Here is a 27,110-nt window from a genome sequence, read left to right on the forward strand (position 1 = left end):
TTTCTTTTTCCTCGATTCTTCTTTTTTCGATAAAATGCCTCGCGAAATGACTCGAAAAATAGAGCAACTACCGCATGGCCTGCATCTTTCTCCGAATCCATTAACTTTATGGTAATCACGTTATCTTGGACTAATGCACGAACAATTTTTTACACCTCTTTTTTCTCCTTTTTTTTTTGTAATGTGTCAGATGTCGGTGCGACACTGATGTTCCATCTTTGGTCGAGCGTCGATAGAGAAGTTCAATTAAAATAAACGTAAAAATATATACACTTACTTTATATAAAATATCAATATGAACATGTATTTTAAATAAGAATTATATCCTTTTTTCTAGATGAGATATAATACTTTCGTACGAGGAAATTACTTTGTCAAAGAACTATTCGAAAGTCAACGCTTATCGGATTCGTTATTTTGATTTTGTTACTTATTATTTTATATATTTTAACAAAAATACACTATTTCATTAAGAAAGATTTGAATGATCTTGGAATCTTGGAATACATTGTTTTCTTACAATATTTGTCTACTTTGAAACACATACGTTCATTCAGTTATACATTGATTATAGATAATTTTATCATCGGTATAACTCGATCAAAGCGTAATAACCAGAAATACAGACTGGTAGCGAGAAGGCGATTGCAATCGCGTGATATAATTCGTAAAATCGACGGGCGTCTTTATCCCATTCCGTTCTATCCGTTCGTTCCAAGATATCCTTGCGTTTCTCTAAACTGGATTAAGACGCGCCGCGGACTTCAATTTCCTAGGAGGAAAATCGAACTAATCAATTTTCCAGGAATGAGAATCGATCAGCTTTAACGTTGATTTCCGTTCTACACTCCACCGAATTCACGTCGAAAGATCGTTCGTAATTTCGTCGTTGATTTTTCGTTTACGTATCCCGTCGTCTCGTTCACAACTTAATGTTTAACATAAAATCCGCCTTTGTCGTGTAATTGCTTCAGCGCCAGAAGAATATGCCGTTGTTGTTGCTTCTGGACAACGTCAATCTGTTTATGTGGCCATTTTCGCCCTCTTTATGAACTAAATACAATAAGACGTTATCAACGATAGCATAATGGAGAAACTACAATGAAAGGTGTTTCTGAAGCTTTTCAGCCTGTTAATGTGACCATCTTCATGCGATATGTTAATTTGACGCAACATGACATTATCAACGATTATTGATAATAAAATATAAAAGTTACAATAATAGAAGTCGTACAAATGTAAATTGCCTGTAAAATATTCATTGTATCATATAGAAGCGTAGAAGTTCGAATACCGACAATAATTACTTTACAGAGAGATTTTTTCTCGTTGTAATAATGTAACGTGATAAAGTGAAATGATCAACGTACATGCTGCGATATGATGTTACGCTATTATTAATATTGCTACGATAAATCAAAAGCTCACTAACGATCCGAGCCAAGAATTGTTAATTTTTCGATTTATAAAATTTTCTTCTTAATATTTTTAAAACGCGATAGCACGGACGTGGATCTAATATGGAGATTCTACCGTAATTAATTTTCCAGAAATAAGAATTTAAAGTGGGGTTTGACGCGAATTTCCATTCTACGCTCGACCCAGTTCGCCTGGTACTTAGACCATCGATCTTTCGTTTTTTATGGCGTTGTTCACGATCCTCTGCCCAACGTAAAATCCGCCTTTGTCGTGTAACCGGTCAAGCGCCAGAGGAATAGGTGCGCTGCTGTTGCTGTTCCGGAAGTGTCTCAGACTGCACGGAACACGCCTCTTACTTGTTCCTAAGTTCGTATTAGCTCTAAGCAAGAGCTGTCGTACTTCTCTCGTACACGCAGTGTTTATTAAATTTTCACGTAACCCGTCGTAGTTCGCCGCCTCGTAGTCGAACATTCTTCTGATAATGGGATTTCAGCCGATCAACTTCCCTCCACTTGTTTCGATGGAAACTTCGAAACTTCGGCTTTTGTAGGTTGCCGCATCGTGCACCAGATCGTCGCGTGTTCACCTTATTTCGATGCATTGCCAAAATGTAGGCTAAGTTAAGGTGAGTAGAATAGTACAGAGTTGGAACAACGATGCCACGGCGAAGCGAGAACATCTTTACATACCGATGGAATTGAAATGAATTTTAACGCGAACCTGTGAATTTGTTTCTTTCTAGTTAGAGCTTAGGGTTATTAGCATTACGTTAGTTAACTATGAATTTTATATATTTTGTTTTGGGAACCGTGATAGGTTGAAATATACTGCATAACGTTTAATTTTTGCGAGATATTCTGCGTGTTGTATTTGCGCACCTTTCTGTGACAATATTATTCAAGTCATTCATATTGTTGACAATTTTCCAGTCCATGAAATTTGTCTTATTTTAATCGTACTAGAAAATGTGGGTCACCGATAACCACCGTAGCAAGCAACGCGCTAACGGTGGAACGATTACAATTCAATAGTTTTCTTTAGTTTAGATTTTGCGGTAGCGATTGGAGTAAGCGATTTAAACTGTATTTTACGTAATCTTGCTATGTCAGGACACAGTTTATGTCCTGAGTTTATGTCCGAGTATGAAATCTTTTGCATTCGCGTAAAATATTTAAAGCATCGTAACAATAAATGCTTGATGGTTATATACATACGTATTTGTTTTCTTTGTTAGTTTATGGCTTATTTTAGAGTACATTATGTCACAAGAATTGTTTCATTTAACGATGATTTCTAATATTCCTCGATGATCTCAACCTTCGATTTTTAAATCAAAATTCCAGTAAAATTGGTATGGAAATAAGTAAGGCTAAATTTCTTCATAGGATGGAACACATATCTTAGCATTTTTCAATCGCTTAATACGATATTGGAAAAATTATGTAGCTGTGTTTGAGAGCCACAAAAGAAAGTTGATAGGACACATTCTTCGTTTTTTATAGAGAAGCAATTTTAAAATTCAATATGCTTCCGACCAATCTCTGTTTTGTGAAGATTCTCTTTCTATTTGATTTACACATTAAATATCATTCTTCCGAATATTTTAAAGATATTAATTGTCATGATACGAATTATTTTTAGAAATTTATGATTTTTAATGAATTTATCAGAATGTTTAGCTTTTCAATTGTGATATATATTAAAATAATGTAACTTTGATTTTGCTATAAAACGAATACGTCAAAAATTCCACTTATTAGTATATTACCTATTCTGATAAATTTTTCCTATTTAACAATTTTCCTAATAATTGTAATTAATAATTTTTTTTAATTAATAATTCCCAAATAATTTTTTCGACCTCTCTATCCCTTAAATAGAAAAAACCTTTGCAATAAATATCTTGTTCAACGCAAAAGAGTAAGAGCTCGTCGACACAAACCGATCAATATATCTTCGAAATACCTACTTTCCTCGAGAAAAGAAAAGAAAAAGAAAAATCTCATTTTCCCGAGCAATCGATTGCCCATCGATTCACAGCAATTTCATTTGACACCAATAAAGCCGATACGATGAATTAAAGAATTAACCGGACGAAATACAATTGTACAGCACATGCGGTGCAGTGACGAAGAGGGACGAAAGGCACAAACGCGCCGCTAATGACAGAACAATAGAGTAAAAGGACACGAGCGTTTAGCGCGGTGCGCGCCGGCTATTTCAAGTTTACATTTGAATTTTTCAACTCTGACAAATCCTGTGTGTTTAAAGGGTGGCCGAGGCGCTGTGTTTGCCTCGCTGAAAAATTTCATCGATGCTGCATCGGCGATAAAGCATCGGGCGTCGCGACAAGGAAAAACGACGAAAAAAGGGGAAAATCGAGGAGAATGAAAACAGGTACGCGTGGAAATGCGTTCGAGCTGTTTAGCGTATCGTTTATTCACCGATACGTGACCGTCGTGCAAGCCGTTCGATCGAATTGCATAGATATTGAACACGTCTATTTGCCGGTGCGATTAAAGTAGCCCGCGTGACGCTCGTTGCGCGACTAAACGTACGCAAACACGTTTATCGTGGAATAATTTAGTAGCTGGTAACGTAACGTGCACACACGTGCGATACGTGGCTAGACTAACGCCATGGTCCTACTGGGATTCACGTTGAGTATCACATGCACGCGTGCACATTCCCAGTCAGAAGTGAACGTTAGCCTCGTCTGCTCATGTTTATTTGACCATTTTCGTGTACATACTGCCGGAATCTCCAATTAAGACTATTAAGATACTAAGTAATTAATTAGCCTAGTCTTAGAGCAATGGAAAGTTTATCATATTCTTGTTTTATCGAGGCTAACGTAATTTAGTGTCTTGAAATTTTGACGTTTCTACATATTTTAAATACCAATTCCCCCGCGTTGGGCTCCATCAAATTTTTAAATCGTGTCGTAAGACTTATAAATTGGTAATTGGATAGTATAGTTTGTTTTGGCGATAAATTCGATACTTGTTAATCCATAGGTAAAATGTAAATTTTGATATACTCGTGATTTGTTTATTATTGGTTTTTCGCGTTTCGTTCGTGTTATTAATATGTTGCGTCCTGTTTCCACGTTTCTGGAACGCTCATCGTTTCCAGTTCACTTGCTCGGGACAATTTTCAAGTAATCGAAAATGTACAATGAACGTCGGGGCGACGAACAAGGTTCAAATGGTAGCTTTATAACGAAAAAGAAGAAAGAAGATTAATCGACGATTAACGAGAAATTCTTTTTGAAGATATAAGAAACTCTCTTTGTTCGTTAAATTTATCGGTAAGATGGACAATGTTCATAAAATAGGATCAAGTTTTTGCAATTTTTACCTTATAATCTTAAACTTAATTCCTTTTTGATTTCAAGTAACTTTCGGTCTTCCAAGAGTTACGTAATAAAATGTAAACTATGAACGTGCTAACAATTACAAGACTTATTATAGAACAAATTTTGAATTTTAGATATAACACGTAAATTTGCTTTTAATTATTTCTGTACACGTCAAAAGTAAACGATGTTTTTATGATCGCTACCGAAAATCTTGAAAGTTTTGAAGCGTGATTCCTGGAAATTTAATCAACGCTTCGTTTTCGCGTTACACGGGGCTCTCCCTCGTCGCCATCACCGGAAGAGACGTAATGTCGGAAGGCGCGATGCAATTTGCACGGCTCAGAGTCACCAATTGGCCATACACTCGGGACACTTTTGTCGCTGATACGTGTCGTTGATTCAACGACCCATACCGATTTTATCGAGGACATAAGTAGTTTGCAAGAGGAGGATCGATCGGTTTTGTATTCATTATTTTCATTCCTACTCGTGTGTTCTCCTCTTGTGTTCTCTGCTTCAATTCAATATTCTATTGATTCCGATATCGTATTTTTTTCTGTACACGACTCAAACAATGTGAGCGATTATTTAAATAAATTTGAAAAGTTAAAAGATTTTTTTGAAACTGTTATTAAATATTATTTGTGAAACGTTTTACCATTCTCTAGCGGATCTTTTTACTAATTCTATATTTTTATTTATCACTTGTGCCAATACGCGTGCCAATTTCTTGTCTCGTAGCATCAAGTCCCATTTGTGGCAAACGGTGCTTACGACATAAATAAGAATTTTATTTCAATTTTAATTTTCATATAATACAGGCATCTAATCTAATTTACACGTCGGACTACTACTGCTCTCGATTATTGTCATTTAAAATTCAATCACTCAAGCTCTCGTACCAAACACTTATTCCCACAACATATACAAAAAAAAAAAGAAAAGAAAAAAACCCGGAGAAGAAAAAGGAAAGAAGAAGTTTCGCTCAAATAACTCATACACCGTCGCTCGTAATCAAACGGATTTAAAGCCCATGCATATCGCTCGATTAATTTCTTTTTTTCATTGTTCCAACAAAGAATCATATAGATATATTAACAATAGCGAGAATTCTCTTACTCGGCTCTTGTAACAGTAGCGAAGTGAAAGACGGTTTAAATTAAAAGTAAAGTACGGTTTAAATAATTAGAAGCTATGCTGTACAATTTTTCAATTAACCTATCATTCACGCGAACCTAACCTAATGCCTACCTACCTAAATAATACCGTCTCTTGTCGCCATAAACGCCGGGTAGGAAAGCGACACGAGACTCGCGTTTGGCGCAATTTCCTTCCTCGAAGAGAGCCGTGGGCAGCCGAACTCTGCTTCTCAAAGGTTTGACCCGGTTGATACGATTACGGGTCGCCGTTTAAATTATCTTTTAGTGTCCCGGAGCTGGTAAAGTGGCCGGAATAATGAGCTCATTACCGTGCAAATTAGCTGTGCGATTCGTTGGCTCAGTCAAGGACGACGATATTACACGATGGTCGACGATACAAGTTCGAAAACGTTGCCAAGGAGCTCCATTGAAAAACGAAAGCCCGTGGTGAAGTACCCCCACGCGTGTCACGGGGGTGCAGTCCGTGTGTACTTGCACTCGCCTGTGTATATCCTCTCTTTCCGTAACAGGAGAAAGAGAGAAAGAAGCTTTTGTCGTGTTCACCGAGCGTCGATGAAAAGCAATCCCGGCGAATGAAAATAAACGGGTCCGGCCGACCACTCGACGAACCAACTGGCGTGCGTGTTACGGTTGAGAGTTTAAAGAGGGTTGGATCGGGGGTTGAATCGGGGGGAGACGAAGGAGCACGTTCCAAGGCGGCGCAACACGAGGGCGGCAGCGCCAGCCAAGCTTCGATGTTTCACCCATGGTCGATCAGGAAATTGGCTCTCCTTTCGTCGTTTTATCGCGCGTAAAACTGTGACGCCTCTAACCCTGGTGACGACTTAATTTACCGGCACAATGCTTAGACCCAGCGAGAATTTCAACTCTCTTCTCCCCTCCTCCGTTTCTTTTACCTTCGTTCGTTCTTGTATCTTTGCTACTGTGGCAAAGTTGCTGATTAATAGGTTCGAAGATCATTGGATCTTACCAATCCCCTTTGGGGTTTATTCCGACAGTTTCCATCATCTCTTAAAGATTGGATATTTCTTCCTTTTCCTTTTCAATTAATATCTTTCATTAATTTTAGTTGTATTCTTACGGTTGAACTAACCGGTTAGCATCGCCAGCAATCATATTAATCGTAATAATCACCGACGTTGGGACGTATACACGTTAGATTAAGTTAAATAACTTAACGCGTTTCGAGGATTTAAAGACGCCTGAACATGGCTTCGAGATGGCCTATCTTTGTTTTATTGTTCGTTTCATTTTTGCAAGTTTATGATGTTTGCTGTTTCAATGGTGATGGCCTTGCAGGCTTTAATAATGATTCCAGTGAAGGAGACTAAGTATTCGCGATCTTAATCGCTTCAAACGAAAGTTTAATCTTTTACGGCTATCTACCGGTGTGAAACTTTCCCTGGACGGCTACTCGTGTAAGAAAAATTGCGAGGAAGCTCTTTTGGAAGTTAGAGAGAAGGATTCTTGCTGCAAAGAATCTTCGTCCGAAGTTCTGAATCGTAGATACCTGTGTAGCGTGATTCAGGAACCTTAAATACACAACGAAGATAATTTACTGAAATAAACTATTAGGAAAATGTGGAGAGGAAAATGAAAAAAAAGACCTCTTAACCTAATGTCCAGGTAGAAACCTCGTGCAGTATTAAAAAATTATGGAAGCAAACGTCGTCTACTCTTATCTGTTTATCTTTTCTCGATTAATCTTTACAGTAGGTATTTCGATCAAAAGTACTGTAGATGACATAGAAAATTTGTGGTATAAAAGTCTAATGTTCCATAGAAAAAGATTTAAAAATATTCCTCTTTCATAATTAAAGAAAGAGGTATCTTATTTGAGCTCCAAACTCCTTCAACGTTTTACCACATTTCTTAAATCTTTTCTTTAAAGCTTTCTTTACTTAAGCTTAATAAAACGTGCGGTAATATGAAGTAGGAATAGGCAGCGTTGGAATTTGGGTTAACCTTGACGCCTTTGCTCGCATTTTTACATTACGTAACAGAAAGGCAAGAAAAAAGAATACAAAGAAAACACGGCAAGAAGAAAAGGAAAAATCAAATTTGTTATATTCGCGAAGAAAGGGAAGAATTTCATGACGACGTGATATGACGCGACGTGACCCCAGGGCGTAGCATTTCCCGGCAACCAGCCGGAACCATCAAGAACACGGGAAAAGAACAGCGCGGATATCCGTGGGCAGACTTTAAAGTAATAATCCAGAGACGAGGAGCGAAGTAATTTCAATTGTAAATGCCCGGGCGCGGCTAACTTTGTTCGCTAAGGAAAATAGCCAAGACGCGGACCTTTCTTCCCATGATCAACCAGGGTCAGAGGTGACAGTCATAGATTCAGATCTAACGTGTTTAAATCGCTTTTCGTTCTTGTAACGTGAAAAACACCAAAATGAGGGGAAATAAAACTAGTCTTTGAACTTGATTTATGGCTTTACATTTTCACGATCGCTAACGATAAATTTGTATTAGCTTATAGTAATTATTATACAATAGGCTGACTACTATTAACATGGGAATATTAATTGTTTCAATAACTGAAAAATTTTGTCGACAGAAAAATTGGGTTACATCAGTGATTACGGTAATCCTTTAAAAGAGACTAATTTTGTTCGATTGTTCTTGATCAATACACGCATGATTTGTCCAGATCTTTCTCGCAACACTGTGAGTATTGTAGGAATAAATATATTTTATCGTAGCGGAGAATAGTTGCATTATGATGTTAGTTAGTAGTTCATTTGCATGTTTGATTATCGATTATTAAAGGTAGTTGAATTTGATTTGCATAAATACAATGATCGAGTGAATGCAAATTGGCACGTTGGTATGATTACAAAAGTACGATGACCGAAGATGAAAATGCCACATGTATCTTTCCAACTGCAATTTTTTTTATTTAATTAACTTCTTAGCTTTATCGAAACAAAGCGCACGTGAGTTTGTAGAATATTTGATTTGCCATTTATTAATAAATAATTTGAACACGTTATGCATCGAATAAGCGTTTCAAAATTTATATCCTTAGAGATCGAAGAATTCTCTGGCCCATATGTTTAACATACTTCGTAACAAGTACTTTAAAACAGTACTTTAATACTAATTGGTGTCAATGTCTGTTACACGTGTAATTCGGGTCAGAAACTCATTGCGTGAGCGTAGCTCTTGAATTACGTTGTTTTCTACTTCACAAAATGTATCTTATTAGTAGAATAAATGCAAGCAAATACGTGCACCAATAGTGAAACTTCTTTTCACGTATATTTACAATTATCGAATATTGCTTTTTATGTAAAAATATAATATCAAACAAAAACAGTAATTTGAGCAACGCGTGATCATCAAGCAACACTTAGTAAAAAAAGCGAATATTATTATTTCTCACTGAGATGAACTTCTTTAAACTAGAAAATATTTGCCAACAAAAATTGTCACGGAATCATCGCGGACGCAAATTGTCATGGTTGCTTCGCCTATTAAATATTATAATAAAAACTGTATGTTGGATTAAATTCCTCGCAATGTATACATTACCTTCGGTATAATGTAGCATTCAATGAATGAGGAGAAATATGTACCTTGACAAAAAAATACGAACCAAAAATACTAAGGGAATAAAAGATATAATGGAGACAGAAGGCTATATAATTTCTATAAATGTACGATGTTTGCAAACATGTAAAAGACGGGAGATCGTTTAGTCGCGTTCGAAGCGAAAGCGATGAAAACGAGAAAGAGGCATCGACCGATGGCACAAGAATAAAAACATGTGTCGTGGTTGAGTTTCGTACGTGGCGATGCGTTTGAAAATCTCATCTGCCTCGACGATGTTTTTCTTCTGCCTTACTGGGACCATAGACAAACAGTTATGCATATCCGTTCTATATTTTTTCAACGATACGAGCAAAATTGAAACGTGCTTTGCGAGATTGAAAGAAACGAATGACGTGGAAGGAATAAAATTAGACACGGAAAGGGGCAGCGAAAGAAGATATTATGACTCGCAATGGCGAACGTAAAAGTTTCTCGTTCGCGACGATATCGGAAACGGGGAGAAGGAAATTCAAGAAACAACTGTTGGAATGAACGATGGAAAAAAGGACGATACTCAACCTGGACGAATATTGTGCTCGATAAGAAAAGTAGATACTTATGTATTTCAATTGAAAATTCCTTTATCCGGTTAAGCGAAAAGAAGGGATGAATTAAAAAAAAAAAAAGAACTGCGTGGTAGAAAGTAGTAAAGAATTCCGTACGGCGAAGAGGATGATAAGGAAGATAAAATGATAAGAAACTGAAAGTTCTAAGGAAATTTTAGGAGAAATGCGAGTGAAGCGCAGTAGCGTAGTAAGAGAAATGCAAGTATGATAAAGTGGGATTTATATGCATATGTATATGCTAAACTGATACTTGGAAATCAAGAAAGTTTTTGATACTGACAAGCTTCTTAACAAGTTCCAAAGAATATTTGCAACGTGCTGCATCTTAATACATATTTAATGAGCCAAGATTAAATGTTCTAGTGGTAGTTATAGACGTCATCCTATTTTGTCAAAGTACGGTCATGTACCTTGTAGCTTGGCCATTGACGATCAACGATAAAACAACTGGAAAAATGTATTTCCTGGGTTTCTTACGTGTATCTCTTTTTTTTCTAATAATGGAATAAATAAACAACAGAAAGATAGATGAAATTGCCAATTGAACTCTTCAACGAGACACTTGAAACTTAACAAGATTTAGATACCATCGAGCATTTTTACATAATTCATAAGAAAGAACATTTCAGTTTAGTAGATGATTTAAGATTCTTCTACAGTATCTTACAATTCATTTCGTTTCATGCTTATTGAAATTGAATAGAAAAAAGTGCCATAAGATTACCAGTGTATCTTTAACTTCTTAAAAATGGCGAAAATAGTACGATCAACTAGAAAGGAGTGAAACATTAAGCGAGAATCGAGAAAGAGTTCCAGACGATAATATGGATCGAATTAAATTGAATATGCTCTCGCTAAACAGCAGGGATATGTTGAATTGAATTTGGACGGAAGCACCGGCTGTAATTCGATTCACGAACGTCTAACTGAAAAGCACGCTACTAGCACTCTATTTTTGCTATTCGACAAAGGAATACGATGATTGCATGGCTTCTAGGATAACAAGGGAAGAAAATATAAATAACATCGTACAATGGTACCTATGTTTCCGTGCGAGGGCGCAATAACGTTTGCAACTTCTACTTTGTATTCTCATTACGTGTTTCCTGCACGATTAATATTGAAACAAAAATGTCGGACTGTTGGCCAGGAAACGGAATTAATAAAACGTTGCGTTTATTTCTCATTGCTACACTCGCGCAAAGTTACGGAATACAGCCATGAACGTATGCCAAAAGACAGAATATAATACCTTTGTAAAAGTTTCGAATTATTTCGTAGAATCGGTAAAGGAGATACTTTTCTTGTAAGCAATATCAGAGAATAATTCTGATGTTGCTTATAAAACATTCGCTCAAATTACGATAATAAACGATAGTCCTCTTTTAATGATATTTTTCAACTCGTAAATTACAAATTATCGATAGATTCTTTTGCGTAATTGGAACAAGCTTGACAACGAAACGAATGGAATTTTACAAGCGTACTTTCATTTGCATGAAATTGTAATATTACCGCAAGGAAGCCAATCGTCGCCCGTTATTCACAACTACTGAATCGTTGTGCAAGGAGATTCAAGTTTAGCAGAGTCGTTCTTATAAAGAAAGTCAATGAACTTAAAGTATGATTTGTTACTTCATCCACGGTATTGACCAGACGAGATTCAGTTATACCTGATATTCGTCCATTACCACGACTAAACAAAATTTCCTTACTGCGAATAAATTCTCAGCTTCCTTCTCCGATTGTTCTCTGCCAACAACCTTCTGCATGATAAACGACAAAAAACCTTCCCATGTCAACTGTCTGCAGCTAAAAAAAATTTCAGCGGAGCAAGAATACGAAAAACGTCAGGAACGGCCACGAAACGTGGGTACGATAAGCGCGAAAGTTAGCAACACGATTGCAGCGTGAGATGTCCCTTCCGTCCGGTGACGAGGGTGCTCGCAAGCGTAAGTGGTAGTTTAGAGTGTAAACGCGGTGGTACGGATCAGTTTCCTGGAGTCTATATTCATAACGAATAAGTTATTCAACCAGCCTAGGGTGTGCCTATCTGGTTGTATATATAGGCCCGTCACGTTGTCTCGTATTATCCACATAATCGGAGAACGTGGAATGTAACCAGAGAGGAAGAGAAGGATTAAGCATAGATGAGAGAGTAAGAGAAGGTGAGAAGGTAAGAGGATGAGAGATAGATAGATAGAGATAGAGATAGAGATAGAGATAGAGAGAGAGAGAGAGAAGGAAAGTGACAGAGCATATACCTTATCCGTATGTCTCGTACTTGTTGTTGGCTCCGCCATCTCTGCGAGAGCGCAACCCTTCAGACTGTCTAGGGATCCGTGTACAAACCGCTGGTATACTTGAGCGATAATTTTCACAGTGACTGACAGCACTCGCAGAGCCGCGTCCTGCTGTTTCCCCGTTTTTATTTTCGAGACAGAGTATTAAGCTATTTGCGTTCACCGGATCCGGTCGCTTTGTTTTTCGACAACAACCTTCCCGCTTGACGTCTCGCGATAAAGTTCGATCGATACTTCTCGTTCGTTCGTTCGTTCGTACGTTCGTTCATTCGTTCGTTCGTTCGTTCTTTTTACCGTGAAGTTATTCCGCTGGAAAAATAAACCGAGCCGACGAGAATAGAATAGAGACAGGAACAGAGGAAGAGAGGTGGCATACGCTTCGAAACTTTAATTACGCGATTTCGTTATAATTATATCATATTTGGAAACGAGCATTTTTGCGTTCTCGGCTGCTACTGCTGGCATAGACAGCCATAGGGAGAACAGTTTCAGAGTTTCGTTCCGAATCGGTAACTTCTCGCGCTTTCCAGAAGTAACTTTTACCTAGCGTTGTCGATGAACATTTCGAATTTAGTTTCGCATCGATTCGCGCGTCAGCTCGGCTTCTGACCTGCCATTTTGCCATTTCCGAGGAAACGTTGCCTTTCGCGTGACGACCACTTACTTTCGTTCATTTCGATGCTTACGTGTTTTAAGTACGTATACTCGTCCTACCTCTCTACGATACATACGCGTAATCGTGATAAAGATCGCATTTGACCTATTGCTTAATTCAAGTAACACAGACGTATCTTACTCAACGACGCGGCAATTTAGAAGAAGACGCAAGTTACGGATAATATACCTTAACGCTAAGACTAGGTGATGTATAAAAATATCGAAGAGATCAAAATGAGAGATACACGGAAGAATATGTAACGTAAGGGAAGAAGTATATCCACGTACCACAATAAAAAATCGCTTTTTCCTAAAAATAAGCATATCGTCGTAAACTTGCAAAATTTCTATGAAAAGTTACGAACCGATTGTTTAAATCAGTCTGGTAATCCTAGTGTCGAAGCTAGGTATTCTTATTTCTAAAAAATCAACGTTCTTCGATATCATCAACTTTCTCTGTTAATATAATTCGACAAAATTAATTAGAAAATTTTATATTTACGTTAAAAATTCTCATCCGAATGTCGATGGTCTCTTGACGTATCATAAGAAGATGAAACACGTGTAAATCGAATGAAACTACCACTTCGATAGTTCTAGATACATTGATATAAGGAGGATTATTTATTAGAAGTACTAGCTTTGCTATCGATTTTATATTTTTTATATTTTTTAATAACATGGCTGACGACTTTGTGGATTTCTATTGGATCGGTAAACGTCCCGTAGTCCGTGAAACGACATCGATTGTTACACAGCGAAGTCGTGAAGTTGCTTTTGACATGCCGCATTCCGGAAAGAGGAAGACATTGTTCGAAGGGGAAATCATATTGCCTCGCTATATTATGCTAGCGATTCTAAAGAAAATACGATCGCAGCGAAGAAGGTCGCTGTTGCGTCGCGAATATCCGCGAAACTGTCTCCTTATATTTCCTGCTGTCTCGTGGTTTCTTCTGTCACAGGTTAATGTTTCACGCGCTTAAATCCTACTCGAGATATGCTGCTTAAAACGGTGAAAATCGCATGGAAATCCATCCAGTGGAATTCGAGATTAGCTCGAACATGCTACAGACGCTTACTGGGAACTTTATTTTACGCTATGGATAGACAGAAGATATAGATTTTCAACTTTGACGTAGATTTACTAGATTCTCTCGATCTGGTCAAAGTTGCGTCAAAAGTTTGAAACGAGTAGAGGAACTTGAAACTGTTGCGAATAACGTAATGGTTAGCTGCACGATGTTCCCATTGTAATTGCAGTGAAAAGCTATGGACAAAGCTAGTAAATTGTTAAATAAGCATCGTTTAAAATTCGAACAACAACTTTGAAAAATCATTCAAAACTACACGAGGATCTTTAAAAATAGACTTTATAAATTTGTCGAATGATTGTTTGAAGTGTGTAAAGAAATCGTTAAGAAACGTGGAAGTTACTTCGATGTGAAAACGCTAACAGATAATACGACTTCTTATCGGTGCAAGCCCTCACTGTTTTTCTTTTCCTATTTGTACGAACGTTAATGATCATATAACCGCAAAAATGATCAAATTTATTGAAATTAGATCCCTAGTTTTCGCGTAAAAACGCAGATATCTCTTTCCCTCGTGATCATGCTATTTTTGCGTTTATTAATCACGTATCACGGTAAGGATATCGTATAATATTCGGAGCGAGCCATTCATTGAGTTACAAGGTATTTTCTTTGGAACTACCGCGATTATCACGACTTTTTCGAATTAAACGTTACACAAAGACCAATCGTTTGATGCAATACGTTTTTCGAAGGTTCCATTTCTCCAAAATCCAAAATTTCCCACGCTCAGATGCAGTGACATATTTTCATACGAAGATAACGAAGCTCTTCATAGGGTAAATAAAAATCTTAATATTTTTCTCCACGACATCTCTATTTCGTCTACCTACATCGTGCGATTTGAATGTTACACGCAAATGTATCCTACGAATGTTATCTCGCTCGTTACTGTACCATTCGATCCTATTGCGTCCCATTGTTATACCATTACGCTATCACTTTATACACAGCAATTACGTACGTATTATTGGTTGAAGTCGTAACGCCAAGAATATCCGTAAAGCAGCCATCAGGCCGACTAGGATCATATCCGTACTCCACCATCGCCTCGCGCCCGCCATAAGACACCGCCAACATCTTATCTGCTTATCCCTAATTTCGCACAATGCACTACCGGTGAACAAAGGTTGATTAAAGGTTTGCTTAGTCATTAAAATATTCCATTAACGTTCTCGCCTGTGTGCTATCGGGCGCACGGTGTAGGTGAGGTCAGGTGAACGACGAAGAAAGAGGAGACGATGAACCGAATAGCTACAGAGCGTATGAGAAAGTAAGACGGAGATGGACAGCTAGACAGAGGGCGACATATATATCGTGGAGAGTGAAAGAGAGGAGAAGGCTAGTAGGCAGAGGAAGGACGAGACGATGGAGGAACCTTATTAAGGGTGTCTGTTCCGCCTCCTCGAGCGCTTAAATTTCAAACTGTCGCTCTACGAAACACGGCGACGTCGTTAAGGCTCGGCCGTCGAGATTAAAGGCTTTCGAGATTCGAGAGATTTAAAGTCTGGAATTGTCCGCAATTAGTGCGAAACGGATAAGGAGAGGACAGCGACTGGTAGGGTGGTAGCGAGGGATGGGACGATGGTAGAGAGTTGACCGGGTGGCGAGCTCCTTCAGGAAAAGTACAGAGAGCTTCCTGCAAGAAACGAAAGAGCCAGTAGAACGTTAACGAGAGAGGTCTTAAGATGCGTCGTGATCATTATCGACATTCTTCATTGTCTGAGCGATGTCGTCTCATCCTCGTCCGGACAAACGTATTGTTCTTACGAACGCAAATAAGACGATGTAGCTCTTTGTGGACGTCGTCGCGAAAGCCAATCGTCCGTATCAGTCGCGCCGACTGTTTGTTTCCCTTCGATTCCCGCGTTTTTTTCTGATTTTTCTTTCTTCTTCTCTCCCATTTTTTCTTTTTCTTTTTGCTTTTCCTGGTTCGCTTGTTACCCAGCGTAATAATGGATATCGTCGAGAGACAGAATGAAAGTTACGGTAGAATAGATTTTCACCTACGCAGCATTTTCCATGACGGTGGCTATTCAATTTTGATATCCTCTGTTTTTCCTCGTTTTGTAAAATAATCGTTGTTTCCCGGTTCGAGCATGCGTACACACGCGTATTACTGGGGGGAAACTTATTAAACGCGGAAGCTAAGAATTTGGAAAAATGTTGGTACAGAATTTTGACCGGTTAGAGAATTCGTTTTTCGATAATCGTTCGAAGCAATGGAAATAATTAACGATATTTGAAGCATTCATTTGATCACTGATAATTATTAATATCTGATTTCTTTAGTAATAATTATTAACCATTCGACTGTTCAGCGATTGAAAGTAGGTTAGTGAATTTTTTCATTACAATCGAGTTAATTGTAATTAAATTTTGAAGGTTTCTAATGAAACATGGTTTACGCGTACTTTCAATTGTTAAAAAGAAAACGAATGAAAGATTTCCGTGCTAAATAGAAGGCAACGTTCTTCCTTTCGAATAGTATAATTTCTCTAGAGAAGTATATCACTCGCATCCGAAAAATATGTGTTAGATCCTCTTTCGCATTTTTCACTGGCAAATTTTGAAATGAAAACATGGGCCTGGTAGCGTAGCGCACGTTCTTCGGAATGAAATTACAGTTTTTCCTTTTTGCTGGCGACGAGAGATTCTCTCTAACGAGACTTTTTCACGGGGAAATTTCCACGAGATATATTCCACGAACGAACGAACGCGGCACCGGTTGATCGAGAATTTTTATATCTAAAAGAAAAAGCCGGGAAGACGCAGTTCGTTAACCGGGCCACGATTATGCCCGTGATTTTTCGATTCGAATTTAAATAGAGCCTCGTTCGAGTCCGTCGTACGATTATTGTTCCTTTAACGCGGTCATAATATATGTACTCGAACATCGGTTTTCTCTCGAACGAACGCGACCGCCGTCCAACGAAATTTAACGAGCGAGTGAAAGTCGTTCATTTCTATAGTTGATAATATTCGTATTCGAACAGCGGTGCATTTTGCTATTTGATACGTTTTACGATTACGAAGATTATTAAACGCGAGCCAAAGGCTAAACAGGGAACTAAAAGTTCATAGTGGCATGAAAGTTCTAATGTAAAAATAAAATGAAATATTTTATTCGTAAAGCGAAAAATAGAGACATTCGGTTGTGAGATAAAGGTAGAATATTTTACGTTTAGAAACGAGACAAGAAAATATTTCGTGGAAAGCTAGAAGAGAAAGTTAAATTTGGCAGCCGCGCTGATCCGAACTTGCTCTGTAAATTCGGAGGGTACTCGAGGAATAATATCGTGATTCCACTAGTTTGGATATGATAATTTTATAATGGGTCACGTTTTTGTTAGAAATCCCTATTTCAGCTTAAGCAGACTTCGAATGAGAAAAATGGGGAAAATCGAGAAAGTATTTCTTTAGAAGGTTATGTGCTAGGATGATTCGAACGATAAATAAATTTAGATACGTAGCGCGATAGCACTCCGTAATGTAGGCACTTGTTAGAATTGCGTTTACAGTAAACGGTATTTCTTTCGTCACTTCGATTCAATTCGAATTATCTCCACGCCAAGTGTTTTTAATTATACAAACAATTTATCTTTCGAGTACTGTAGGCACGTATACGTGTCATATTATATCGGTGAATGTCGCCAATATGAATTACAAACGTATATGTGTTCAACGAGATTTTCCTACTACGAACCATCCAGATACTCGAAATACAAAAACGCGTTTCAGTATTTTCATACGGTTAGGTAACACATAGAAGATGATCTAGACGTTGTCTAGAGAATACGTTACGAAGAAACATTCAACTCCAGATTTAGTTCATCCAACGCTCAATGTTGAAACAGTTCAGAAGTTTCTTCGAGTATGCGTTAAATTTTCTATCACCTTTGGGAAATTTCTTACTGTAATAGAAAATGCAGAATCTAACCAAAGATATTTCTCGTTTCATTGTATATATTTTCACGTTTTTAAATCCCCAATTGTATTCGCAAATCCGCACACATGCTCATCAATTGGATCAAACTCGGAGCTTTTAAAAGAAAAGACTATTTTTACTAGAAAAGTATGCGTACACAAGAAATCGTAAAAAATGAAAAATCATTCGTCGAAGACCGATTTTTCAGAATTCACGTATGTGATAGTTGGAATAAAGGAACACGTCCCTAACAGACATACCGTACGAAACGTTTTCACACATGACTCACTCACTGATGTCCGAGATGCATTCATGCACACAAGTTACGCCGCATAGAACGTGGTCCTTTGATTCGACGGCTCGATAGGATGCGCAGATTCGCCGCCTCTATTTCACAAATTAGATTTACACGGGTGTCACGTGCTCGGTCGTTATCTCGTTTCCAATACGCGTTGCCGAGCGAAACTTTTAGAAAGAGGGTAGACGCACTCGCGTCCGTACACGACGAACGTGCGATTGTTTCCTGGACGGTGGAAGCAGCTGGTTTTTCCCGAAATAGCACTGCGAAAATCCCGGAACTATCGTCGATGCTTCCGCGCCTCTTTTTTTCGCGGTAATTTTACGCGCCGGCGAATTCCGTCAGAGATACCCGGGAAATCAGTTCGCCCTTTCATCCCTCGTATCAGCACATCCACGTTGAAAAAGGAAGGTAGAAAAAAAAATTTGGGGAAAAATGGAAACGGCGTTTTGTGAAAATTTCTGAAAGCACCTGGCAGACTTCTATCGATCATCGTCTGACACGTAACGAAACGATGTATCCGAATGCGTAACGTGCACGAGTATGTCTGTGACTGTCGAACACGGCTCTATCGCGCCTTTTTCACGAATCGGATTCATGCGAGACCTATGAAACTTCACTCAACGACCGACAAGATCAACTCGCAAAGTTAACGGACAGCGTGACACACGCGGAAACAGACTCGTAATCGCAGGACACTTACCAACAAAAATTAGGCAGCTGGCCAGCATCGTTCGGATCCTGACCCGTCCTTGGACCTCTTGGTCAACCCTGTCGAAGGCAACTTAAACGAGGAGCACTTAGCCGGTGGTCTTCGAACGTCACACCGGTGCCGGCGCTCGGTCGTGGTGGAACGTGGTCGTGGTCGCGGTCGCGTCGATCGACCGGTAGCCGGTCAGAGGTCGCGTTCGTTCCTCCGATCCTCTGTCTGTGGCCGCGACGTACGCGCGAAGTAACACGCGACGACGAGGCTGCGAGGATCAGCGACGATGGTAAGTCACGGATGGTTAGGGACTTCTCTGTCACACGGCGATCGGTGTCGTGATCGACGTTGATGGTGGTGCAGCCGACCGCGAAAGTGCACGCGGTGGCGGTGCAGGGTCATACGTGCGCGGCCAGACCAGTCGCGGCGTAAATCGGCGCCGAGGAGAGGAGAGGAGGGGACAGATAGGTGTAGATAGAGCGAAAGAGGTCCGGCAGAAAACGCGGCGCGTCCACCCTCGCGAAAGTCTTTGGCCTCCGGCACCGCCGGCCACGACTGATCGTACCGGAGAACCCCCGCGAGTCCTCGCGCGCATGCGTCCAACCCTCTCCCTCGCGAACTATAGCGATCCTTCTCGCGCCGATTTCAGCTTTCCACTGTCTCGCTTTTACTTCGCTCGGCCGTGTCGTAGGGGTTGGAAAGGGTAGCTGCAGGTGCCACAAAGAATGAAAGGGAGGACGTACGGTGCGCGGCCGTTGCACGCATCCAGCATTCGTAGATGCTTGCGATGCGTTACGCTTTTGTCCGTTTTTCTCTCTGTCTCTCTTCCTTCTTTTATTCTTCTCCTTCTTTGTCCTTCTTTTCTATCGTTCCTCGATATTGTCTTACTACGGAGAAAGAAAGTTCTTTCCAGAATATACGGTTGCATCTTGAGCTACGCTCTGGATGTTCGACGTGAAACGCGAACAGGTAGGTAGATGATCAGGATGGGTTAGTTTGTGGTTTCTGGATCGGCAAGTATCTCCTTCTTTTCTCTTACGCGTTTTTCACGAAGTAGAATGCTACGTAAGGTAGGATGTTGATCCGACCGTTGTTTTCGTCGAGTTTCTGTTGTATATACTTGCTGTTATAGTTCCTTTAGAGCGTCGTAAAGAGTAACTCTAGCGTAATTTTTATTCAGCTTTGTCGCGGATGTTTTCTCGTAGCTTTTGCTACGATCGACGGGGATGGCGTGTGCATGGGTGCTTGGAATGAAAGGCCGCGAGTATTATGCTTGGTGATTGTTCCACGCACGGTGGAACTTTCGAAGACTCGGCCGGCCCGTATTTTGTATTTTGTGTACGACGTGCGCGCGCGCGCGCGCGCCCGTGTTTTCGCTTGGAAATTGTCGCGCTCGCTTTCCGCGACACGCTATTAATTTAAACGACGGCGCACGAAAGTTTGTAATATATTCGATGTCATTTCGCTTTTAATTTATTCGGTTTTACGTTAATTAAAAGAAAACACAGGCTTTTTTCTATTAAAATATTTGGGACATGCAGCGTTATTAATTTATGTAGAGTTTTTAATTTTACTTTACTGGCTGCGTCTTCGCTCCTCTGTTATACACGACCAGATTCGCTATTGAATTTTAACGAAAATTGCGTTCGGTGCAGGTTTCTGGTGAAAAACTACGTGCAAGCTTTTCAACGGTGGCAGCGAGTCTATCGAGGACGAATAGGTTTGCTCCTATCAATTCTTCGTACGAGACTGTTGTCGTTTTCCTCTTAATTCTTTGATCACACAGTCGACGCTAAATGTCTTGGCACTAGATCAACGTGACACATGCGTAATATTAAACTGGCAACTAAGTGATTGCAGATTTTGTCATTAGGTAGTATTGACAAAATCCGCAATCACTTAGTTGCCAACCCAATACATTGTATCGTGCGTTCAGTTAGACTGGTTACGTGTGTGTTAAATTTTGACAAATTAGAAAACTTATTTCAGTATCCTTAAAAGTAAAAACAGAGCATCCAAAATAGTTTGGTACCGGCCGGTATTTTATACATCATTTGACGACAAACGCGTAAAACAGTACCTGGATCATAGCTTGGATATACCGAAATATTTAGAATTCAAACGCTAGTAGCCTTAATTTGTCGAAACCGATATATCGAGATCCCAATATCTATTCGTTCAATATGTTATTATCCCTGACATTGTGTTCATCAGTTGATATTTTTACATTACGTATAGGTATCCCCGATCGAAAGACGTTGTGAACCAAAAATCTCCTGAACTAATAAGAATCAGAGACGCTAAGAATCATAGAACGCATAGCCTGGACTTCTCAGATTATTGGGACTCACATATTAGGCCTTTGAGGTCTCTGAGAATCAGCATTTCGGATCTCCGAGATCATCGAAACCAATATATCGGAATTCATAAGTCGTGGAAACCCATACGCTAGGACTTTGAGATCCAGCACTGTCACGACGTCGTTCGAATCCATACACTAGGATCCTGACATCCTTGGAGCCTACACGATAAAACCCGGAGGCTTTGAGACCAATACACTATGACCATGAAACTATATACACATCTAGTCTACTGGCTAGGTTTCAGCAAGTTCTTAGCGTATCAGCTTCAACGGCCTCGAGGTCCAAACGTATGGATTTCGATAATCCCAAAGGTCTAGTATGTGGGTTCCAACGACTTTAGAGGTCCTGTGTATTGATTCCAATGACGTTAGAAACCTAGGACGTAGATTCTAACAATCTCAGAGGCGTAGTGCGCGAGTTCTAACGTTACCGGACGACTGGTTTATGGGTTCAAACGAGCCAGGAGACCTAATGTATGAGTTCCATTGATCATAGAGGAACGATGTATGAGTTCCAACAATCTCCTAGTTTAGATATTTGGATTTCAACGACATTGATGTAGCAGAATACGCGTTTCATTAATCTTGGTGTCTTGCGATCCTGGTTTCAGCGATTTCAGAGACCTGGTGTATGAGTTTCAGCGACATCGCCATACTACTGGTATATGGGTTCCAACGATCTTGGAGTTCCAGTGCATGGATTCCAATGACCCGGGATGTTTAGTCCATGAATTCCAATAACGTGAAAGTCGTGCTATATGAACTTACACGTCTAAATACGCAGATACATACACGAATCTTTGCAGGTTCCATTTTGAATATTGTCCAACTTCCATTCTCCCTAATTCCTCGTTAAACGCATCAAACAAAGTTCAAACGCAATGCTTATGGTACTATTTGCTATAGAGTATTGATGAGTCATCAGCGCGTTTAAACTATTAAGAGTCTCACGTATAATTTAAACGGGCCAGCGAATAATTCATGATTTCGCATACGATAGAGATTAAAGTTTCAGCATCCTTGCCGCATATAATCCCTTCCGAACCGCACGCGCGATTTGCGAGCTCCAATGATCGTTTATTGTGTTGAAATATGTAGATGCCGTGTAGAGCCAGGAAGAATAAAGCAAAAGCCGGATATTGCATAACGATCGTACGATGCGATACACGTTGTGTTCGAAGCCACGATGCGGTGACGACTCAAAATGTTTCCTCGTTTCGTAGTAACAGCTTCGTAGAATTATAAATCGCTTGATTCTTTTCATTCTTTTTTCTTTTCTTCTTTTTTTTCTTTTTTGTCTATTCATTTTACGTGTCTGACGTTCATAGAACTCGCCGAATGGCGAAACGGAATATTTTTGTCAATTTGGCATTGCAATTTAGTCGTTCATGTTTTCGAAATGTACGGGAATTTGCTCGTATCCGAGTTTCAGGTTCTTTATTTTATTATGCGCGTCTGCCAGTTTCTACGTGAACGTCAGAATAAAATAGTGGAAATTGTATTACTGTGCAAAAGTTGCAGACTTTTCGAGAAAAATTTCATAAATGAAGCAAAGGGTGTGTCCGTACGATATTATTTGTATTCTGTTGCTAATAATAATATTCTGTTTTTAAGCATTCGATCCTGGAATTTAGTAATTGCCGCGAAGTATCTCAATTAAATCGAAATATTCGATATTTTAAGAAGAAGAATATCGTAGAAAAAAAAGAAAGAAGAGGAATATGTATAAATGTTTAATTTCCATTCGCGAAACGTTTTTACAATATTTTCAAAAGAATTTTAATACGTTCTCGTGCAACGTATCACAATTTAAATATAATGAATACTTAAAAAAGTATTTTTATACGTTCCAGCAGTATTACATCACGGAATCCATAGGTTTCGTTGGTTTTATAAAACTGTATAAAGTGACACCAAAGAAAACGTATTAGAGTCAACCCCTACACACAGTAAGGAACAAATCGTAATCGTCATCGTTACAAAACCGTCGAATGATCATAATCTATTGCGATACTTGTGTATATTTCAGTAGTGCGTATATATGAAATCTCAGACGTTCAGCAACTTACGGAAATATTCGATCACCTGATGCAACAAACTTTTCTGTAACTATTATATGTTACGTGCTTTAGAAAACTTAATGATTATACGACTATATGTACTTACCTAACTAATTTTAGAAGACTGGGGATAAAGTTAAATTTTGGTAGAAGAATGGTCTGTACATTGTCAAACTTTAAAACCTACGTACGCGATCGTAAAGGCGTGCAAAAATTCATAGCAAGATCCTCCAGAGAAACACGGATTTTACGTATCTCGTCTGACTTGAAAAAGGAAAAAAAAAATACACCGATACTACTTTTCCTACGAGCTCGATATTTGTCTTCCAGTACATTCTATTTATTTGTCCCCCGGCTAATCTAATGTAAGAGCAGCAAAGGCAATTCGAGAGAAACTGAAGACACGCGTTTGTATCAGAGCTTAACGCCCCATCGCGAAATTCGCTGCTTGTTTCTTTGAGCGTTCGTCGAGCACGCTCGTTACCCGTTCCCCGACTATTCCTTTGTAACAGTTTGCTGAAAATTTATCGCGCTTTATGACGCGTATATTGCGTCCCGGCGTCTTTCTCGTTACCGGTTGTCATGTCGAGATTTCTCGAACGAGCTGCCGACGCGTCGTAAAGGGTGGTTGGCGAAGATGGAGAGCGTCGTGCGAGTATCGGCGCGTATGAAAAAAAAAAAGGGTGAGCATTTTGCAGTCGTTGCATCTTTGAGGAACTTTGCAACTTACGTGCACGTAGTCTCTCGTCCAAGCTGCACCGAGCTACCTCGGAATGTATAATTTATTCTTTTAGAGTTCCTCCTTATGTTCGTCCATCTTCTTCTCCTTTCCTCTCTCTCTCTCTCTCTTTCTCTTATCTTCCTGGTTCCTCTACATTTTTTATCCTTACTCAAACAAGTCTCGTTGTTTCCCATATCGAGCTTTCTTCTCGCAGCGCGCGTTGTCTCTGTACTTAAAAAGCAAGAAACAAAAAGGAGAAAATGCCGTAAAAAGAGAAAATAATGGAGGAAATAAGTAAGAAGATACAAGCCGGAAAAATACGTATTCGATTCTTCCATTTTTACGCAGTCATTTGCCAGAGATTCCAACGTCCGAGTTTTAACGACTTTATTAAAATATACTTGCCCCCGGTTTGGTCTTCATTCTCTCCTCTCCGTTTCCTCAATTTCTCTTTCTCTCTTTCTGTCTCTCTCTCTCTCTCTCTTTAGTCTCTCTCTTTCCCCGGTTTTCTCGGTGCTTTCCGAAACGAGCCCCTGGAAGTTGTAAGAAACTGGATGGTTGCAGTTTCTTCCTCGGAACAGAGGATGCCGGCTATATCATATTCATACAGTTTTTACAAAGTTCTAGGGCTTCGTTGTTTATGCATACGCAGTAGCGAAATTTCTATACCAGAGGCAACGATCCAGCTCGCGATGTAAATTCCAGCGAACGAAATTTTCTGGTTTACTAGGCTCGAACGATCCTTGATCCTTGACTGAGAACGACGAGCCGACTTGGCGAATCAATTTACATTCTATTTTGCTACAATATATTTTAGACTTTGTAATTTAATTAGACGAGCACCGCTTCGTTTTTTAATGCACGGATAGATTATACGAAGGATACAAGGTATTTTGTTTGCACTGGCGAACATTAAATTTGGCCTAATTAATTCGCCTTTATCAAGGGTTTAATGCGGTATTTGAAGAATTTTCTAACTCAGGAACAATCCAGTAATCGGGTTAAGGGGCTGTTCGGTTTAGCGCGCTGAAAATTATGCGTTTCTCGTAAATGTTTTGCAGAAAAGTCGTTGAAGATAATTGCGATTTTTGCGTCTTTCCAAATTACTGTAAAACGGAGGAAAATATTTTATTCAGCCGTACGCGTTATAGTCGGGAAGAGAAACACAACGAACGCTAAAAGCATTGCCTTTTTTTATTTTTATTTTTTTTAGTATATTTTATCGTGATGCGAAAAAATGGCAGTCTGCAAATTGACTTAAAGCAAAAAGCGTTCGTTGTAATCAGCAAACAATCTTTATTGTAATGGTATTTGAATTCTTCGAGCTAGAAAATTGGAAAATATGGTCTCCAGAAAAACGTGTGATATATAAAGAACTACTCGAGATAAAATAGCGTGGCAAGGTCTTCAATTTTCTGATTGCGATCTATTAGACTTGTTTCATCAATTTCGGAAAAAAATCTTTCAGATGTTTGTTTTAGAAATTCCAAGTTATCCATTAGAGGAAGGAGAAAACATTCAGCCCGTGATCCCCCGGAATCGAGTAACCTTCCCAACTTATTAGCCGCATCATAAATCAGAAACTCCTTTGAAAATAGAGTTAAGCTTAATAAAGACAAATTACTTGGGCTTGAACCTTTTCCAATACAGACATGGTATAATGTGTATTTGATACATTATAATAGATCAGAACGATTCATTAATATCGAAGCCAGTGACGACTAAAAAGTATAAAGTCTATATTAAAAAAAAGTGCGCTGTCATAAATCTAAAAATTTTCGAAAAATTTCACTGCGAATAAGTCATTTCGGCTATTCTGACGATACTGCTTTTTCAAGAAACGAATCATTAGACGTGCGAACTATCGAAAATCCGCTGAATATTAAATATAATAAACAATACTAAACAGTCTATAATTATAATTGTCGTATCTTAAATGTTATCATAGGTATACAATTATTAATAATTTATTTCATATATAGAAAGTTGAAACCTATAAAATTAAAAAATATATACATCCACGTACGTGTACTTGTTGTGCCCGATATCAGAAACGATGTAAGATTTTAAACAATCTTGAGAATAAAATGAGAACTCCTACTGAATTTTCCTCGCTTTGTTACAGCTTCAAAGCGTTGCCAGTCTCGATACTTAACCCTGACCATCTCTCCGTGTGCGTCTTCGAAATGATCACCATGGAACAAACAAGGAAAGAGGAAGGAACAGGACAGGTTGTTTTCGCGAAGGATGGAATCGCTGGTAATAAGGCTGGACACCCAGTGTACAGGCGGAAGGATGTGTTCATTGGCTGAGAGAACGGGACGGCGACGAGGGACACGAAAGTTTTGACGTTAAGCGACGAGGGAGCTTGCAGGCAAGCTTGAGCCGTATGAAAGGAACGACGGAGACATACGGAGCGGAGGTAACTGTTGTCGTGGTTAGATAGGGACGAAAGGAGCAGGAGACGGGAGAGAAAGTGACGCAAGAGAGGAACGAGGGGTTCGAGGTTGGCGAGTGAGATTGGCGATGAGAAAGAACAGAGAGAGAGAGAGAGAGAGCCGAAGGTGGAACGGAGGTAGCACAGCCTGCAGAACGGAAAGAGACGCGAATAGCCTGAGAGTGGAGAGTGAGAATGAAGGAAGAGAGTGGAAGCACTCGACAGGGGCAAAGGAGCAACAGGAACGAAGACAAAGAAACAGAGAGGAAGAGAGAAGGAAGGGAAGAAGGAGAGAAATAGGAGAGCGTGTCAGCATGTGTGTATGCGTACGTGCAGAGAACGAAGGCAGAGCTTGGTGCGTCCCGGGGTTGCAGCATGCACGAAAACGAAACGAAGCGAAGGCTGGAGCGCGAGAGACGGATGGAGCTAGGCCAAGTA

The 27,110-nt window shown here is 39.4% G+C and overlaps 1 protein-coding gene across 5 annotated transcripts in view; it reads right to left on the minus strand.

The window, feature by feature from the left end:
* Positions 1-19,626, minus strand: part of LOC122568072 (Down syndrome cell adhesion molecule-like protein Dscam2) — a 120,611-nt gene extending 100,985 nt beyond the window's left edge. For all 5 annotated transcript variants that reach the window (XM_043727397.1, XM_043727395.1, XM_043727393.1 and 2 more), the window contains exon 1: positions 19,093-19,626. In XM_043727397.1, coding sequence (XP_043583332.1) covers positions 19,093-19,120 — 28 coding nt within the window. In that variant the 5' untranslated portion in view covers positions 19,121-19,626. The remainder of the gene's footprint in view (positions 1-19,092) is intronic.
* Between the last annotated feature and the right edge of the window lie 7,484 nt (positions 19,627-27,110).

This window comes from Bombus pyrosoma, linkage group LG6 (genome assembly GCF_014825855.1).
Source record: "Bombus pyrosoma isolate SC7728 linkage group LG6, ASM1482585v1, whole genome shotgun sequence".
Lineage (NCBI taxonomy): Eukaryota > Metazoa > Arthropoda > Insecta > Hymenoptera > Apidae > Bombus > Bombus pyrosoma.